We start from the raw sequence: 18,457 nt of genomic DNA, 5'->3' as shown, positions 1-18,457 counted from the left end.
AACCACATTTCCCAGGATACCTTTCACAACATTTACCACGATGCCTTCCCTTAAAGGGGACAGCTCATAATTCCTAACTAACCATCCCAAATCCCATAGACTGGCTGGGACAGCAGACTCCCTTCACCCTCATCCCCAGCAACCTACAGTGGGAGCTACAGCCAGTCCTTGACTTACGACCACAGATTTGTATTGCGAAGTGAGACATTTTTAAAGCAAGTGTTGCCCCCTTGCCCCCTTTCTGGCCACTGTTGCTAAGTGAATCATTGCAGTTATTAAGTTACTAACATGGTTGTTAGGTGAACCTGGATTCCCCCATTGATCCTGGGACACTGCGACTGTCGTCAATATGAGTCAGCTGCCAGGTGCCTGAAATCTGGCCGTGTGGCCTCGGGGAGGCTGCTACGAGGGGTGTGTGGAAAACAGCCCCGAGTCCCTTTTCCAGTGCTGTGGTGACGTTGGACGGTCACTAAATGTTGTAGGCCGCGGATTGCCTCCCCGGATCAGCCTCGCTTTCCAGCATTTTCCCTGCACCTCCCAGGATGCCAGGCCTGGCCAGCTGGGTCCTGCCAGAGAGCCATCCCTCCGCCGTGCCAGCCTTCCCCAGGGACCCTTCGCGGCTCTCGGCTCTCTGTGCCCGGGGAGCCACTTTGGCTTCCCCAGGGGTGCTTTTATTTTCAGGAAGCTTCCCTGTAATCTGTGGCCATCCCAGCATAACCACACTGGGCTGCATGGTTGTTATTACGGCACACCTATCCTGCCTTTTGGTTAAAATAGCTTCCCTGTGAATATTCGACCCCGCTGGGAAATGGAGACCGAAGGCAGGGCTGTGGGCAGAAGGCAGGCTGGGCTTCTTTGGGGCTGAGTGGCCGGCCGGCTCCCAGGAGGAAGCAGCAGGACCTTCTGCAGAGCCAAGCTGACCTCAGCAGATTCGGAGGAAGCAGGGCTGTTGGCCACCCCAGAGGTCGTGGAAGCCGCTGCAAGTGGTCGCCTGTCTCCATGGACACACAGACACACACACCCTCCCAGGGGCCTTGCCTGCACTGAGTAGGACTGCAGAAAAATTTTTTACTATCCACTTGCCTTCCATGGAGGACCTGTATCCTGCAGTCAAAAAGAGGGCTGTGAAAATATCTACAGACCCCTCACATCCCGGACATAAACTGTGTCAACTCCTACCCTCAAAACGAGGCTATAGAGCCCTGCACACCAGAACAACTAGACACAAGGACAGGTTTTTTTCCCAAACGCCATCCCTCTGCTAAACAAATAATTCCCTCAACACTGTTCAACTATTTACAAAGTCTCCACTTCTATCACTATTAATCTTCTCATCACTCCTTATCGCCCATCCCCTCCCACTTGTGATTGTAGGACTGTAACTTTGTCGCTTGTATTCGTACGATTTATATTGACTGTTTCCTAGTATGATTTGATTGTTGATTGTACCCTCTGACTCTCATTAAGTGTTGTATGTTATGATTCTTGACTCTTGACGAATGTCTCTTTTCTTTTATGTACACTGAGAGCATTTGCACCAAGACAAATTCCTTGAGTGTCCAATCCCACTTGGCCAATAAATAATTTAATTCTATTCTATTCTATTCTATTCTATTCTATTCTATTCTATTCTGCATCTGTGGCAGGCAGAGCCAAATGCAGGGGGGCTTGGTGGGGGGCAGAATTGCACCAGGTTGCTGTGGATGGCAGCGCACCCTCACCCACCCACTGCTGGACTCCAAAACAGCTGCCTGCTGGTGGGAGCCCCTCCGAGCCTGCCAAACAGGGCCAATAAACCCCGTGCACGGCCTGGCAGTCCTCCAGGAAGAAGAATAGAACAGAATAACGGACGGGACCTGGGAGGTCTTCTAGCCCAACCCCTGCTCAAGCAGGAGGCCTCCGGTTCCCTGCAAGCTGTGGCCTCCCCCTGCAGACCCGCTCCTTGGCTTGCAAGTCGCTCCTCACCCCAAGGGGCTTTTCTTCCCCTTGAGCCTCCGGGGCTTGGATGAATTCCTTCTGGGAAGGAAGCAGCCGCACCCCCACCCCCCCGACTCCTTCTAAGAACCCGGCTCTGGGTCGCCAGCCATCCGGGCAATCCCAGCGCTGGCACGAGAGAGAGAGCTCCCCAACCAGAGGGCACCTCCTGATCCCTGGCACCATCTCCTCAGCCTCCCTGGAGGTGGAGCAAGACAGAGGTGCCCAGACGGAGATGCGCCAGGGTTGGCAAGAGCCTCTCTTGCCTGCACAAGCTGGGCTCTGCCGGGGCTCCTAGCCCTCAGGAAGGCTCCAAAGGGGCAGCCCCTCCAGTGCAGAAGGGGGCCTGCTGGAGCAGGGCTCCCTCAAGGGGGGGAGCGGCATGGGCCAGGCTCCTCACACCCCTCTCCCTTCCAAGGCAAAGCGGTAGGCACAGCCACCAGCCTCGGGCGGGGGGGGGGGGGGCTTCACCCAGTTACCCACCCACTGGGGAATCCTCTTGTGCGGCTGTTGTGTCACACACCTGCAATATCCAAATTGGAACGGGTTTGCCCAGGGCGCCTGCAACACCCGCGGCTGTTGTCTCTGGAGCTCCTCGGGGACCGGAGTCTCAGGGGGACCTTGCTGCATTCGGGAGGGGAGGGGCAGTTTTACCCCCTCCTCCCAACTTCTCCCTTCCTCCTGAGAAGAACAGCTGGCCTGTCTCCGGACATCAGCCCCACATGGGGACACGTGAGCAACGAGGAGAATTTGGCTGCAGCATCCATCCTGGTTCTCTGCAGTGGATACGGAGCAACCATATGAGCATCAGGAGATGCTCTAGCCTCAAATGAGAAGGGACCCTTGATGTCATCCAGGACACCCCCCACAACCTGGAGGTTTCCATTTTAAATTAACAGATTAACAGAGTTGGAAGGGACCTTGTAGGTCATCTAGTCCAACCCTCCACCCCACGCAGGAGACCCTACTACACCATTTCTGACAGGTGGCAGCCCAGTCCCTTCTCGAAAGCCTCCAGGGATGAAGCTCCCACAACTTCCAAGGGCAACTTCTGTTCCATGGGTTGATTCCTCTCCCTGTCAGAAAGTTTCTCCTTATTTCCAGGTTGAATCTCTCCTTTGATCCATTGTTCCTTGTCTGGCCTTCAGGTGCCTTGGAGAATAGCTGGACCCCCTTCCTCCTCTCTGTGGCAGCCCCTCAAATATTGGAAGATGCTCTCCTGTCTCCCCTGGTCCTTCTCTTCACCAGACTGGCCAATTCCTGCAATCGTTCTTCATATGTTTTAGCCTCCAATCATCCCCTCATCATCCTGGTTGCTCTTCTCTGCACTCTTTCTAGAGTCTCAACATCTTTTTTTATAGTGTGGTGACCAAAACTGGATGCAGGACTCTAGGTGTCGTCTTACTAAGGCTTTATAGAGTGGTATTAGTACCTCACTTGATCTTGATTGTATCCCTCTTGTTAATGCAATTTAGGATTGTATTGGCTTTTTTGGCTGCTGCTGCTGCTGCTGCTGCTGCTGCTGCTGCTGCTGCTGCACAATGTTGGCTCCTATTTAGCTGGTTGTCCACTAAGACTCCAGGATCCGTCTAATAGTAACTGCTATTGATCCCGGTTTCACCCAGTCTATATGGTCCTTTGGGTTTTTCTTCCCTAAGTGTAAGAGTTTACTTTTCTCTACATTAAATTTCATTTTGTTAGATAAAGCCCAGGGTTTAAGTCTTTCAAGATCCATCTGGATCTTCAGCCTATCTTCTTGGGTGTTAGCTATTCCTGCCAGCTTAGTATCATCTGCAAATTTGGTAAATTCCCCTTCTATCTACCAGTTGTTTCCAAATTAAAACATTCATGAGAGATTCCTTAAATCTGCTGGATTAAAGGTTACTTGTATTAGGTTTTTTACAAAATGTCCCAAAGCAGTAAAACTAACCGATACAAGTTTTTTTTGCATCAACAAGTTACACTTGTAATGTTTACTTAGGACTTTGGAATTTACTGGCTGGGACACCTGTGGAATTTTCTTTGTTCCCCTGTGGGATCGTTTCATGTAGGACTGTTTTGATCTGTCTCACCCCGAGATCCATAAAATAAACACAGGCCAGGAAGGTTCTGGTAACAAACAAAACACCTTTTCCTGCGTTTGTTCTTCAGCGCCCAGAGACTCCCTTCAGAAAGCCCCCTTGCAGGTCGGCCGCTGTAACTTCTTGAACTGCAGAATTTATTTTAAAGAAGTGCAAAGCTGAGCCCAGTGGGGCGTTCATTCTGACCGCTGTGCATCCCCAGCAGTCAGTCCTCCTCGACTTACAACAGTCCGTTCAATGGTTGTTTGACATTACAACAGCACTGGGGAAAGAGACGGCGTTTCTTTTCATACTTATGACCGTTGCAACATCCCCAGGGTCACGTGGCCAAAATTCAGACGCTTGACAACTGGTTTCTCTCTGTGAGGATCGGTGCCTCCTGGTCACGGGACCCCCTTTTGCGACCTTCTGACAAGCAAAGTCCTTGGGGAAGCCAGATTTGCTGAACAGTCGTGTTACTAGGTAACTTAAGAACTGCAATGCTTCACAACTCTGGCGAGAAAAGTCCTAAAATGGGGCAAAACTCACTTAACCAATGTCTCAGTAACAAATCCTTTGGGCTCAATTGTTGTCGTATGCTGAGGACTACCTGTAACTGCTCCACCCCTTCAGACCCTTGCAGGGAACCAAGCCCCACACCCCAAGCACAGGACCAAAGGGCATCTCCAGGAAGGGCCCTTCTCTGCCAAAAAGTTTTTAGCCTGGCTTGGCCACTGAATCTAGTTCTGAATCCGCAGAGCCTTCAATGAAGGTAACAGAGAGATCCCTCCCCGCTTCAGAGCCACAGGAGGCTCCCATTTCTATGCCTGGCAACCCAAGAGGGGATTGACCTCCTCTAGGGCTTCCCCACATTGGTAAACCTGCCCTAATTAACCAAGCCCTAATTAACCAGGGCTCAACCCGAGTTGCTCGGCCTGTGTAATACGGTGAAGGCGTAAGCCAGGGTTCTCCAAACTGGGCAACTTTAAGACTTGTGGACTTCAACTCCCAGAATTCTCCAGCCAGTTGGGAGTTGAAGTCCACAAGTCTTAAAGATGCCCAGTTTGGAGAACCCTGGCATAAATGATCCACTTCAGCATGCAGAGAAAACCCAGCGCGGCCTATTCAGACAGTACACTTGGCTCTAAGCCCAGGTAAATAAACACTTGATTAGTTTCCATCCATTGCTTCGTCTTGCCCTCAGGTGCTTTGGGGAATAGTTCGATCCCTGCCCTCTTCTTTGTGGCAGCCCCTCAAATATCATGTCACCCGCCTTTCCCTAGACTAGACATACCCAACTCCTGTAACTGCTCTTCCCGTTTCATCCTCCAGCTCCCTCGTCATCTTTGTCGCTCTTCTCTGCGCTCTTTCCAGAGCCTCAACATCGTTTTTTGTATCACGGCATCCAAAACTGGCTGCATTACTTCAAGGTTGGTTTTTCCACGGCTTGGCAAAGCGCCTCTAGAACTTCTTTTACAATAACATTTTAGAATAAGGGACCTTGTGGATCATCTAGTCCAACCCCTTTATACCATTTCTGACAAATGGCTCTTCTTGAAAGCTTTGGGTGAATTAAATCATCTTATGGATTAGAACAATATATGAAGTAGTGGACAAAGTACTCCGTGTCTTGTACAGAAGACGGTGCTAGTCTACAACCCCAAACCTCCCCTGCCCTATGAGGCCCAAAATTATAGGCTAATCCAACTAAAATAATTCTAGCCACTGTCTCTCACACCAAGTGCTGCTCAATGTTCTCTTTCCTACGACCAGGGAAACAAAGCATAAGGGATTCACTGAACTTTTATTTATATTACTTTTATTTATATAAGCAAGACCCCAGACCTCCTGGAGCAGGGCTCTCCAACCTTGGCCGCTCTGAGACTCGTGGACTTCAACTCCCAGAATTCCTCAGCCAGCAAAGCTGGCTGTGGAATTCTGGGAGTTGAAGTCCCCTAGTCTTAAAGCGGCCAAGTTTGGAGAGCCCCGTCTTGGAGAATTCTTGATTTCAAATGAAAAGTGAGATCCCCGTGGATCCCCATCACTCCCAGATAGCAGGACTCCCCGGCGCCCCCACTCCGCTTCTCCCCCGATCCTGGAGGCCCCGGAAAGCGGTCCGCCCCGACGAGAGGGCGCGCGGGTAGATCCACCACCAGGCCGCCTAACCAAGATGGCGGCGTCCGACGGGGCCCGCGCGAGCTTCTACGCCCCCCGCTACTCCACCCCGCTATATACGCGGGCCGATCGGCCAGAGGCGGAACTACGCCTGCGCGGCCGGGGGCGCCCAGCGGGGCGGCGCATGCGCAGAGCGGTCCACAGGGCGTGTCCGGCGCCTGCGCGCGGGTCACCGCGGGTCCCGAATACAAGATGGCGGCGGCGGCTGCCAGGGTGAGGCAGCGGCGCGATGGCGGCGGGAAGCTGAGCGACCCCCAGCGACCCCGGGCCCCGGCCGCAGGTGAGGGGCGGCACGCCGAGCCCGGAAGCCTTCCCTGGCGAGCAAAGGGCGCGGCGACGGGGCTCAGAAAGCTCCGAGCTGACGAGCCGCGGGCGGGAGGATGAGGAGGCGCCGCCTCCCCCGCCGCCATCTTGGGCGCGCCCCCGCCTCGCCCCCCGCCTCCGCCGCGCGCGCCCCCCCCCCCCTCAACCCCGGCCCGGCGCCCCCGGCAGTCCCGCCCGCCCCGCCTCGCCCGCCCGCCCGCCCGCCCGCCGGGCCAGCTGCCTCCCGGAGCCCCTGGCAGCCGCCGTCCTCGTCGCCCAGGCAGCCTCCCGGCAGGCCGGCCGGCCGCTCCCGCTGCTGTGGGCGCTTCTGCGCAGAGCCGAGCGGCCGCCCCGGAAGGGAGGCAGGAAGGCGCCTCCGCTTGGCTCAGCCCCGCCGGAGCCTCCTGGGCGGCGGGACGGGCGCGCAGGGCGAGGCGGCCACGTGTGCCGGGCGGGAGCGGCGCCGTTGCCGCCGCCGCCTCCGAGAAGGGGGCCCTGCGGGCGGAAGAGGCGAGCGGTGGGGCGAGGGCTCCGGCTCCCAAAGGCGCCTCGGCGTTTCGCCTCTCCCCCACCCCACCCCATGAGGCTGGAAGGCCCCTCGGAGGTCATCCAGCCCACCCCTGCCCGGGGCGCCAACAGCAATGGCCCTCAGGCTCACCTGCCGCCGCTTCCCAGCCCTTTGTGGGCCAGCGGGACGGGAGGCTGAGTCGGCCTGGAGCCGGTGGGGCTCGAACTGCTGGCGGTGGGCAGAGTCTCGGCCTGGCCTTTCAGCCGCGGCTCCCGGTTGGCCCTCGGCTCCCCTGGGTGCAGCTGCAGGGCTGCACAAGGCGCTCAGACGGGGGACCTGCGGCTCTCAGCCGTGTGCAACTGTCAACACGTGTGTGTGTGTGTGTGTGTGTCTCCCCCCCCCCCACACCAAGGCCAGTCAAACCTTCAGCATTTGGACCACTGTGTGCCCCCCCCACCCAGGGCTCTTAAATAAATCCCCCCCATGAGGCCCTTTCGCACCTTGAGGGGCTGCCCTGGGGTCTCCCCTGAGCCCTTCGGCCCAAAGGCTCCAAGTTCCTGCTCTGTTGGGTCAGCTGCGCCCTCAAATCCCACCACCGCCTTGGGCGTCTCTCCCCCGGCGCCCCTTCTGCTTCCCCAAGAGGGCAGAGGCTTCAAATGCCCCCCCACCCAAGGGGTCTGTGGGTCCCACCCTCCGTAGCCACCTGCAGAGAGGACCAGAGCCGAGCAGGGCTTAGCCGCCGGAACGGAGAAGGGCAGGGAGCCAGGCTTAAGCGGGGAGATAAACCGACCAGGGCTTGGCACGCTTTCCTGGCGCTAGTGGAGTCCGACAATAATCGCATCCTGCGCAGGGCCCCGGAGCGAGCGCTGTGTTGGTTCAGAGCCCCTGAAGGTGCCACGGGGAGGGGGGGGGGCTTCTGGGGAAGGCTGGGTCTGTGTTGGGGATCGGCCCCCTCCGTGCCAGGATTCTCCCGATTGGACAAGGGCAGATTTTGGATTCCCCGGAGGATCCTGCGGCTGGCAGGTTTGAGCAGGTTGCCCGACGGTGCCAAGCGGTGCCCTGCCAGCGTTGCTCGCCTCGTGCCCGGGTTTGGCTGTGGGCAGGAGGCGTAGTTGATGCCGTTTCCCTGTCTCTCTCCAGTGCTGATGCCGCCGCAACATGGCCAATGAGAACCACGGCAGCTCCGGGGAGGAGGCTGCCCTCATGAGCCACTCTCCTGGCACCTCCCACCAGAACCAGCCGAGCTCCCCCAAACCCGCCCGCCTGGTGCAGGATTTGCCAGGTACTGCGCGGAGGCGGCTGTGGGGGAACTGCTGACACGGGTGGCCCCAATGCCCGCCTACACCCCCCCACCGCCCTCCATGACGCTGGGTGCTCTGGCCTCCCCCACAGATGAGCTGGTGCAGGCAGGCTGGGAGAAGTGCTGGAGCAAGCGCGAGAACCGGCCGTACTACTTCAACCGCTTCACCAACCAGTCCCTCTGGGAGATGCCGCTGCTGGGGCAGCATGATGTCATTGTGAGTGTGGCTGGCCTCCCGGAGCATTCCTCGGGCTGCCGGCCCAGCTCCTTGGGGCGGGATGGGGAGCCCCAAGGCGCCGCTAACCGTTCTCTCTTTGGGCTTCCTAGTCGGACCCTCTGGGTCTGAATGCCGCCCCCGCGCCTGCCGATGGGGGAGCCGGCGAAGCGGCCGCTGCGGCAGAAAGCAGGTTGTGGAAACGGAAGCTGTCTGAGGAGGGCCAGCCCAGCGGCAACCTGGCGAAAAAGCCCAAGGTAGAGAGCCCCCTCCTCTCTGGCCCGGGACCAGGGGCTCGGGAGGGCAGAGCCAGGAGGAGTCGAAGGCTGAGGGAAGCAGGGGAGGCCGTGGGAGGAGCTCTGGCTGCGAAAACCACCGGAAGAGGAAGAGGAAGAGGAGGAAGAGGAGCACGGAAACCCGCCAGGAATCAGACTCCAAAGCGGTTCTCTTGAGAGGAGCCCCCTTCACAGCTGCGAGGTTCTGCCCGTTGGGCCTCTTAGGCTGGAAGCGTCACAATGGAAAGAAGGCCGACTTACTATACGGCCTAAAGTTTGAAGTATAAAACGCACGGTTAAAGTGCCTACAGGTGAAACCTACCTTTCCCAGAAACCAGGCACCTTAATTGCGTCAGCTGTCAGCTGCCATGAGGTCCTGCTGATCGGGACACCAAAGGGCAGGTATACACACCCATGTGACGCCCCCGGTCCCAAAAGGACCGAAGCCACCCGAGAGCCCCGCTTGCCCTCCAGAATGTCTCTGGGTGGCCTTGTCCCCGAGCGCAGCCTGTCCAGAGGTTTTTCGGCTTTTCCTCCCCCGATTCTGCTCCTCCGACCTTCCCGGTCAAAGTCAGCCGCCTCGGTGGTCCGCCTCAGAGGGCTGGCGCTGGCTGGTGGGAGAGGGGAGCGGGTGGGGCCCTAGGCTGGAGCCTGCCCGGGGCCTCCCTGGCATCGCCCTCCTGGGAGCCTCCGCCGCCCGGCTCCGTGGCTTCCCCCTTTCCCACCGGGAAGGTTCAGGCGCTCCCAGGAGTGGACGACAAGCATCTCTTGGCCTCTGCTCTGCGGTCGGCAGGTGTGGCGAGGAGGAGCCAGTCCCCAGAGCTCTGCGGTTCCTCCCCCGGGGGTAACGTGGCCTTGCTCCCTTCCAGGTGGAGGTGCCGGGAAACCCCGCAGCTCAGCCAGCCCCAAACATTTCCAGCACTCCCGGGACGCCGCTGTTGAAGGCGTGGGGCGTCTCTCCCGAAGAGAGGCAGGCGGCTCTCTTGCGACCAACCGAGTGAGTCGGGCGTCGGGATGTTTGTGGGCAGGAGGAGGCGAAGCTGGCCATCAGCCTCAAACGGACGCTCGCTCGGCCCTTAGGAAATTGGCAGCTCTCCCCACCCTCTCGCCCCATCCTGCTCGTTGGGCGGCGTTTTCTGTCTAGCTATTCTGCGGCGTAAGTTTGACGGTTAAATTTTGCACGGCGGAGAGGATGGTTGATCGTCAGAGGGCAGAATCCTGCCATCTTCCTCGTGTGCGATCTTTTGCACCTGGAATTTATTTTTCCCTTAAGCCCTGCCCGCGTAGAGCGCTCAGCGGGGTTTCCAGGCAGATCAACACCGAAATGCACCCAGCGGGGGAGCCCAGCCGTGGCCACTTTAAGACCCGGCTATGCTGGCCGGGGGATTCTGGGAGCTGAAGTCCACGGGTCTTAAAGTTGCCAAGATTGGACGCCCCAATTTACAGGAACAATAATATACGCTTGAGATTTAAAAACCATTCTAGTCGTTAAAAGCGGCAACTAAATTAATGGACAAAAGGATTATTGCATTTTAAGAGAAAGAGATGTGTTACTAAAATACTAAAAGGTTTGTGTTTCCTGTGATGAAGAGTCATTTATTTTGTTTCTTGTTTTTTCTGTGTTTTCTTCCTGTATATTTTTTTCTTTAAGATATTTTTTTCCTGTGTTTTTCTGTTCTCTGTTTTACTTTTCTACACGGTCTGCTTTTTGTTATAATTTATATTAGTCTTTATCCCTCTTTCTGTTTTGGGTTTATGCTAGTTTGTTTATTGTTGTAGTCATTTTTCAAATAAAATGACAATTAACCCCCCTGAAGATATCGACCAGTTAAGTGGGGAGGCTGACCGAACCTTTTGGGCCAAACGCCTGTGAAGAGCCTTCCCTGGCAGGGCCATCCCTGACTGTCACAAAAACCTTGTTTCTGCCTATTTTTTTCAAACTCTTTCTGCAGAAACCATCGTGTTTTGTCGTGGTGCGCCTTCCCTTCAGTTCAAACGTTCCCCTGTTTTTCCAGTTGTCAGTTGCAAACCTGGAGTCTGGTTTATTGCTTGAGCCCAGCTAGGCATCCCGGCCTCTGATGGGCAGCATTTCTGCCACAATAGGTGGGCCTCGGGAGAAGTGCTTCCGCTAGCAGCCAGCTGGGGTAGCGGTGGAGGCACTTGGCTGGAAACCGGGTGGCTCTAAGCTCCAGTCTCGCCGAAGGCAAGGTGCCAGCGGGGCAACTTGGGCCTCTCTCACAGCCCCAAGAAGGAGCGGCCAACAGCAGCCGCTTCTGGAGGACGTTGCCAAGAAAGCGGCAGCGACTGTGGAGCAGGGAGGACTCCGGAGCCCAAAGCCCAGCCCAGGGTTTAATGAGGATCCATTCACCAGGAAGGAACAGGCAGCGTTCCAGGGGGCCTCCCTGCCCAGCCCGCGGTTGGGGTCGTGGGTCCCCTCCCTGTAAACTCCCACAGCCCGTGAACTGCAGAATCGGCCCTGGGGCGTTTTGCAGAACCCGGCTTGTTTCGGGCGGGCGGAGCAAGCCGCTTGAAGGCCCGGCTGCCTTACTGGGCTCCTCTCCTCCGGCAGAGTCTACTGGGACCTGGACATTCAGACCAACGCCGTCATTAAGGAGCGGGCCCCGTTGGAAGTGCTGAGCCCTCACCCGGAAGTGGAGCTGCTCCGGTCCCAGCTGATGCTGAAGCTGCGGCAGCACTACCGGGAGCTCTGTCAGCAGCGGGAAGGTAGCGGCTCCCCCTCCCCCCCTCGGTGGGCCTTGGGGGAGGGGTCCTTGGGGGCTGAGCCCGGCTTCTTCCCTCAGGAATCGATCCCCCCCGGGAGTCCTTCAACCGGTGGATGCTGGAGCGGAAGGTGGTGGACAAGGGCTTGGACCCTCTGCTGCCCAGCGACTGCGAGCCCGTTGTGTCTCCGTCCATGTTCCGAGAAATCATGAACGACATTCCCATCAGGTACGGCGGGAAAGAGGCGACGGGTGGGAGGGACTGCCCCTCCCCTCCCCTCCCCAGAAGCCCAAACTTCAGCCCTCCCCTTCTTCTGCCTCCCCACAGATTGTCCCGAATCAAGTTCCGAGAAGAAGCCAAGCGGCTGCTTTTCAAATATGCGGAAGCTGCAAAGCGGCTCATTGAGTCCAGGTAGGAGCAAATGTAGCTGTTTTGGGAGATTGGAGGGAACTGGGCTGGAGAGAAGAGATGGCCGGAGCGCCAGGACCAGCCCCTCCAGGCGCCGGTCAAATCGGCTGCTTGACCTTCAGAGCGTGGGCCCAGGGTCAGCAGGCGTGGTGGAGGGTGGTCTGGATTCCCAGGAGAGGGAGGGGCGGGGGCTGCTCTCCAAAGGAGCAAGAAACGACTCAGCCCAGAGAGTCTGTGGGAGAAAGAGGGTGAAGACGGCTCCTCCCTATCCGTTCCCGGGGGGGGTGTGCTTCCCTTGGGTGGTCGCCTGCTGGGAAGAATCGCCGCCTGTCCTCCTCGCATTTTGGAGCCTGACCGCAGGTCTTTCCTTCGGCGTGCAGGAGCGCCTCTCCAGACAGCCGGAAGGTGGTGAAGTGGAACGTCGAAGACACCTTCAGCTGGCTGCGGCGGGATCGCTCGGCCTCCAAGGAGGACTACATGGTGGGTTGGCCTCTTTCTCCAGGCAAGCGGGGAAAGTTGAGGCGGGGGCGGGGCTGGTTTGGAGCCCTCCCTTTAGGGGCAGATGGGCCGTATTTGACGTAGGTCCTCTGAGTATCGGGACCTGCGGGGCTGGGGTGGTGACGCCGAGGCCGTGAAAGGCCTCGAGCTCAGCCGTTGAAGACCCGAGTGCCGCCGGACGGAGTGAGTGCCCGTCACTTGCTGCAGCTCCTGCCCAGCTGGCAGTCCAGATGCAAATAGACGAGGAAGAAGCGCATAAAAGCGTGTGGGGAAATAACAGCGTCCGCGTTTCGCCACACACCGCCTGCTGGTGTCATTCTGGCCACGGAAACGCTTCTAGACAACGGCGGCTCTTGGGCTTCGCAAGCAGAGGTGGCACCGGCTCCTAAAGTCGGCCATGACTGGCAAGATAAAATGCCTGGGAATATCTTTAGTACAGACCTCTTGCTAAAATGCGGATTTATTGTCGAGCAAAGGCAGCAGGAGGGGCCTGGCCCCCTTTCCCTGCTCCCCCCTTCTGGGCCAGTAAGAGGAGCAGTTAGACTCCCCTCGCTTCTCTGGGAAGCTGCCGTTTCGAGGGGCGCCCTCCTCAGCGTCTTCACACGGTGCTTTGCAGCCCTCCCTCTGCGTTTCCCCGCCCCCACCGGGTCTCCGGTTCAGGTTTACGCCCCTTCAGGCTGCCAGGAGCCAGTTTTGCCCGAGTCCCACCAGGTCTGGACTCGCCTGGGTGAGAGACTGGCATCCTCCTCAGCGGTTCACCCTTGTCAGGTGAGCTCGCTGCCCCCCCGGGAGAGAAGCGGCCCCACAGCAGGAGTTGCTCAGGGCCTCCTCTGCTTCCTCCCCTGCGCAGGACCGGCTGGAGCACCTGCGCAAGCAGTGCGGCCCCCACGTCTCCGCCGCCGCCAAGGACTCGGTGGAGGGCATCTGCAGCAAGATCTACCACATCTCCCTGGAGTACGCCAAGCGCATTCGCGAGAAGCACCTGGCTCTCCTCAAGGAACACAGCATCTCCGGTAGCTTCCAGGCCGGGGGCCCTCGGGGGCTCTCCGGGGGAGGGAGGCGGGGGGAAGGGGCTGAGCCAGGGCTCCCTTGAGGTGGGACAGATTCTGGGCTCTGGTTCGGTCGCCTCTCGGTTGGGGCGCTTGGAGTTAACCTCCCGTCCTCCCCAGCTGAGGTGGACCCTCCCGACGTTCAGGACCGGCTGGTCTACTGCTACCCGGTGCGGCTGGCCGTCCCGTCGCCCCCCCTGCCCAGCGCGGAGATGCACGTGGAGAGCAGCCTGGTCTGCGTGCGCTACAAGGGCGAGGTGCTGAAAGTCAGCCGCAGCTACTTCAGCAAGCTGGTGCGCCGCTTTCGGGGACCGGGGGGAGGGGGGCGGGCTTGGAGTCAGGGAGGCCCCTCCCCTTCGGGCTGCCCTCACGGAGCCCCCCTCTGCCGCCCCCCCCTCGCAGTGGCTGCTCTACCGCTACAGCTGCATCAACGACTCCGGCTTTGAGCACTTCCTGCCGAGGGTGTGGTGCCTTCTGCACAGGTACCAGGTACGGCCGACTGGGCTTGGGCGGGTGGGGTGGGGCGGGGAGGGGCCCAGGAGCGCCGGCCTGGCCCCGCCCTGCTTCCCAGCGGGCTCCTGTCCGTCCCCCTCCCCAGATGATGTTTGGCGTCGGGCTCTACGAGGGCACCGGCCTGCAGAGGGCGCTCCCGGTGCGCGTCTTCGAAGTCCTCCACAAGCTCTTTGGGGTGACCTTCGAGTGCTTCGCCTCCCCGCTGAACTGCTACTTCAAGCAATACTGCTCGGCCTTCCCGGACACGGACGGCTACTTCGGGTCCAGAGGGTGAGCGCCCCCCACCACCCCTGGGGAGGGGCGGAGGGGAGGGAGCGGGGCACAGCCCGCTGGGCGTCCTTGCTGGGCTCGGCCGGGGAGGGTCCTGGCCGTCCTGGGCTACCGCCTCCTCTCTCCCCCGCCCCTGCAGGCCTTGGCTGGACTTCTTCCCCCTCAGCGGCTCCTTCCAGGCCAACCCCCCCTCCTGCGAGGAGCTGATGGACGCCATGGTGACCCACTTCGAGGTAAGGCCTGCGGGGGGCGGGGGAGGCCCGTGGGGGGCAAGGGCGGGGCTCAGCCTTGCTGCCTCCCTCCTCCGCCCCAGAAACTGCTGGAGGCCTCCGGGGAGCCCTTGTCCTTCATCGTCTTCATCCCGGAGTGGCGGGACCCCCCGCCGACAGCCCTGACCCGCATGGAGCAAAGCCCCTTCAAGCGGCATCAGCTGGTCCTGCCGGCCTTCGACCACGACTACCGCAGCGGCTCCCAGCACCTGTGCAAGAAGTAAGCGGGGCGGGGGGGACCCCAGCGGAGGGCGGAACCTCCCAGCCCTGCCGCCTCCCTCCCTCCCCCCAGCAACAGCCCTGCGAGGTGGGCTGGGAGAGAGCCGGCTCTGGGCCCCCAGTTTCCCCGGCTCCTTCGTTCCCCACTAGACCAACCGCCCTCCCTCCCCATTCCCTCCCGGGTCTGGGGAGCAGCTGCCCTGGGGGCTCCCCTCCCCGCTCCCAGGGCCTCCTTTCCCCCAGCCAGACTGGCTGGGAGCCTCCAGGTGGGCCGTCCCCTGCTCCCCCTCCCACAGTTCCCCCTGGAACCGTAGCCTGTCTCAGGGGTCCCTGGGCAGCCCCCAACAAGGCCGCCCTGGCTGTGGGACTCCCTGCAGGGAGCGCCCAGGGGGAAGGGGGTGCCAGAAACACACACACACACACACACACACACACGGCCGGGCCTGGTGGACTTGGTGGGCCGTCTGCCCAGCGGACACTCCCAGGCCTCTGGCCCAGCGCTCTCCGGCCGGCCGGCCTTCTGGGTCCAGGTGCAAGGGGGGGCGGTTCCTGCCCCGTGGAGAGCCAGCGCTGCCTTGGGTGCGGAAGGGGAGGGCCGGGGCCGGGGGCGCGGAGGGGCCTCTGAGCCCCGTCCTTCTGCCGTTGCAGGGAGGAGATGTACTACAAGGCCGTGCACAACACGGTGGTGCTCTTCCTGCAGAACAGCGCCGGCTTCTCCAAGTGGGAGCCCAGCCCGGAGCGCCTGCAGGAGCTGCTCTCCGCCTACAGACACTCGAGGCGCACCCAGCCCACCCTCCCGGCCGCCCCTCCCGCCCCGGACAAGGACCCGGAGCCGGTCCGGGAGCAGAGCACCAGCCGGGAGCCCACCTCCAACTGAGGGCGGCCAGCGGAGAGGCCGGGAGGGGTGGCCGCAGGAGGGGAGGGGAGGGGCCCGGGGCCGGCGGTCCCTCCGGGGGAGCTGCAGGTGCCCTGGGCTGGGCCCAGCAGAGAGGCGCCTGCTGCCTGGCCGAGCCTCCCCAGCCGGGCCAGGAGGGGGCGGGGCAGGAGAGCCTGGGGAGGGGCTGGTCTGGCCCCCCGCACGACAGAAGGGGGAGAGCAGGCGGGGTGGGGGGTGCCGGTGCACCGTCAGTCGTGTAAATACGTGTCCCTGTGGTGGTGACTGCCCTCGTGGCCTCCCCCCCTTCCTCCTCCTCCTCCTCCTCCCCGAGGGCCCCCCCGGGGCCTATTCCCACCGGCACCGTTGACTGGCCGTCGCAGAGCCGAGGACTCGGGTGCGCACGAGCGGCAGGCCTGGGCGGCCCTTTTGGTCGTTGTCTTGTTTCCACCTGAGGCTCCTGGCTTCCTTTGGGGGCGTTTTTTTTTTGTTTTTGTTCTCTTTTTTTTAAAGGGTTTAATTTAACTATGCTAATCGTTTTATGACTTTTACGGATGGAAGAGCAAAGGAAAAATGTCTATTTTGGATTTTGTTTCTAGTTCTTAGGAACATTAAAACCAGCATTATCACCTGCCCTGGACTGGTGGCTTTTCTGGGGGGTTTAGCCGTGGCCTTAGCGGTTGGCACCTGGCGTGGCACCTTCTGGCCTGATGTGCCCATCGGCCGGCTTAGATGCCAGGCTCTCCCCCCCATTTCCTTCTGGGACCCCAGCGCTCCCTCCTTCCTCCTCCCGTCAGCCACAGTTCCGGGCTGGGGGAGCCCAGTGGGGAGCAGCACGAGGTCAGGTCTTTTGGGGGGGGGGTCAAACAGGCCTCTCCACGGACTCCCCATGGCTGACACGGAGGCTGGGTGGCTGCCCAGCTCGCCCAGGACCCAAGGGGAGGGAATCTGGGCAGTGCCCATCCGGTCCCAGAACCCCCCAAGGCAGAGGCAGGCGGTCCTGGACTTAGGACCGCAATGGGGCCAAGCAGGACAGCTCCCGAGTCAGTCCTGACCCCTTTTACGTCTTGTTTCCCCCCGGTGCTGCTGTTCACTTAGAACGGTTGCTAAATGAACGGTCGTACGTCAAGGACGACCTCCCGCCTCACCACCTGCGTTTTGCAGGACGGCCCGGGTGGACCTTTGAGGGGCTTTCGGCTCAGGCCTCGGCGGGTGGAAGGCAGCCCCTCCCCGAAAGCTGGCGGGGGTCTTCCAAGAGGAAGCGTTGCCAGAGGCCCCCTCTTCAGTGCCCAGGGGTGGGGTGGGTACCCTTTAGGTGGGCTGCGTGGTTGCATTCCCAGCCCTGACCCCCCGCCCCACCCACCCCGGGACTCTCCTGCCTGGTGGGTCCCTGTGGGTTGGGGTCCCAGGTGCTCATCCCACCAGCGGCCTTTCCAAGGCCAGTTGAGCCACCCCTGGCAAAGGACCGACAGACTCCATGCAGGGGGAGGAGGAAGGGAGCCCCTTCCCCCAGAACAAAAGGGGCTTTGAAATGCAAGCGGCATCGGACTGCAAAGATTTCCCCCTCCCCCAGGGGCGGGGAGACCAGTGGCCCATCGAGCTCTGATGCTGGCCCAAAATATCCTCTTTTAAGCCCATGGAGGCCCTGAGCCAGTGGAAATTTCATTTTGTTATCCAGGGAGGGCAGGACATTCACACGTTGGCAAAATTATTTAGGCTAGATTAACAGAGTTGGAAGAGACCTTGTAGGTCATCTAGTCCAACCCTGCACCCAAGTGGGAGACCCTAGACCATTTCTGACAGAGATGGGAGTCCAATCTCTTCTTGGAAGCCTCCAGGGATGAAGCTCCCACAACCTCTGAAGGCAAATCTCTGTTCCACTGGTGAATTCCTCTCCGTCAGAAAATTTCTCCTTATTTCCAGGTTGAATCTCTCCTTGTTCCGTTTCCATCTGTTCTTCCTTGTCTGGCCTTCGGGGGGGCTTTACAAAATAGCTTGACCCCCCCCCTCCTCTCTGGGGCAGCCCCCCAGGTCTTGGGAGAGGGCTCGATGTCTGTCCGTGGGTGAATGAAACCCTCCTGCAACCCTGGCTGGAGGCCAGAATCCCCCCTGCGGGGTCAGCCCATCCCCCTTTGGAGCCCCAGGGGAGGGGGAAGCCCCTCCCGTGGGGTCTGGCTGGTGGGGGCCTCCTTCCGAAGCCCCTCCAAATGTCCGTCTGGGGCCGCCCCGCCTTCCTCCGCTCCTCTGTCTTCTCTGGGATGAGCTGAATGGGGGGCGGCTGGGACACCCCCCCTCCCGACCCCCTCCTCCGCAGCTGCTCCCCCTGCAGGACGCGGTCCACGCTATGCAAAGCCTCAAGATGTGGGGGGGTCCCCTCTGCCACAAACCAGGATTAGCCAGTTTGGCGATGTCCCCAAATTTAATACACGCCCCCCGTCCCTCCTACCTAGTTTAAGTCTTGGAAGAGGAGAGCTGAAGACCCTCCCTCCCTCCGCCCAGCTATCCGGTTGCAACCCCCCACCCGTCAGATGGCAGGAATGCCCCCCGTCTCTGCCCGGGGCCAAAAGGGAGCGGGGGGGTCAGCGTGGCTTGTTCCGTGGTCTCCCCGGCCCCGGATTCCCGCCAGGCGGCCCTGCTGGGTGCCCGGGCTGCGTTCAGGGGTTGCTCTGCGGTGCTCGTGCCCCCTCCCTTCCCATCTTCGGCCGCTGGGTCGGGGCCGGGTCTCTCCTTCCTCCCGGGGGCTCCTGAAGTCCCGTCTTCCGTGGAAGGGCAGCCACAGGTGGAGACGCGGCTCGGGGCTGAACGTCGCCCTATGAACGGCGGAAAG

General features: G+C 60.1%; 1 protein-coding gene across 1 annotated transcript; it reads left to right on the top strand.

Annotated features, from left to right (window-relative positions):
- The first annotated feature begins 6,353 nt into the window (after positions 1-6,353).
- Positions 6,354-16,263, top strand: PCIF1 (phosphorylated CTD interacting factor 1). Its single transcript, XM_026721769.2, has 16 exons — positions 6,354-6,489; positions 8,161-8,302; positions 8,413-8,537; positions 8,648-8,791; positions 9,679-9,806; positions 11,379-11,533; positions 11,611-11,758; positions 11,858-11,941; positions 12,319-12,418; positions 13,287-13,449; positions 13,606-13,778; positions 13,888-13,974; positions 14,084-14,268; positions 14,408-14,501; positions 14,582-14,757; positions 15,405-16,263. The coding sequence occupies exons 2-16, from the start codon at positions 8,179-8,181 to the stop codon at positions 15,631-15,633; spliced, it is 2,115 nt and encodes a 704-aa protein (XP_026577554.2). The 5' UTR covers positions 6,354-6,489; positions 8,161-8,178; the 3' UTR covers positions 15,634-16,263.
- The last annotated feature ends 2,194 nt before the right edge of the window (positions 16,264-18,457 follow it).

This window comes from Pseudonaja textilis, chromosome 3, assembly GCF_049901715.1.
Source record: "Pseudonaja textilis isolate UNSWEBS1 chromosome 3, rPseTex1.2, whole genome shotgun sequence".
Lineage (NCBI taxonomy): Eukaryota > Metazoa > Chordata > Lepidosauria > Squamata > Elapidae > Pseudonaja > Pseudonaja textilis.
The sequence above is the reverse complement of the archived record's forward strand: the minus strand, read 5'-3'. Positions and strand labels throughout refer to the sequence as shown.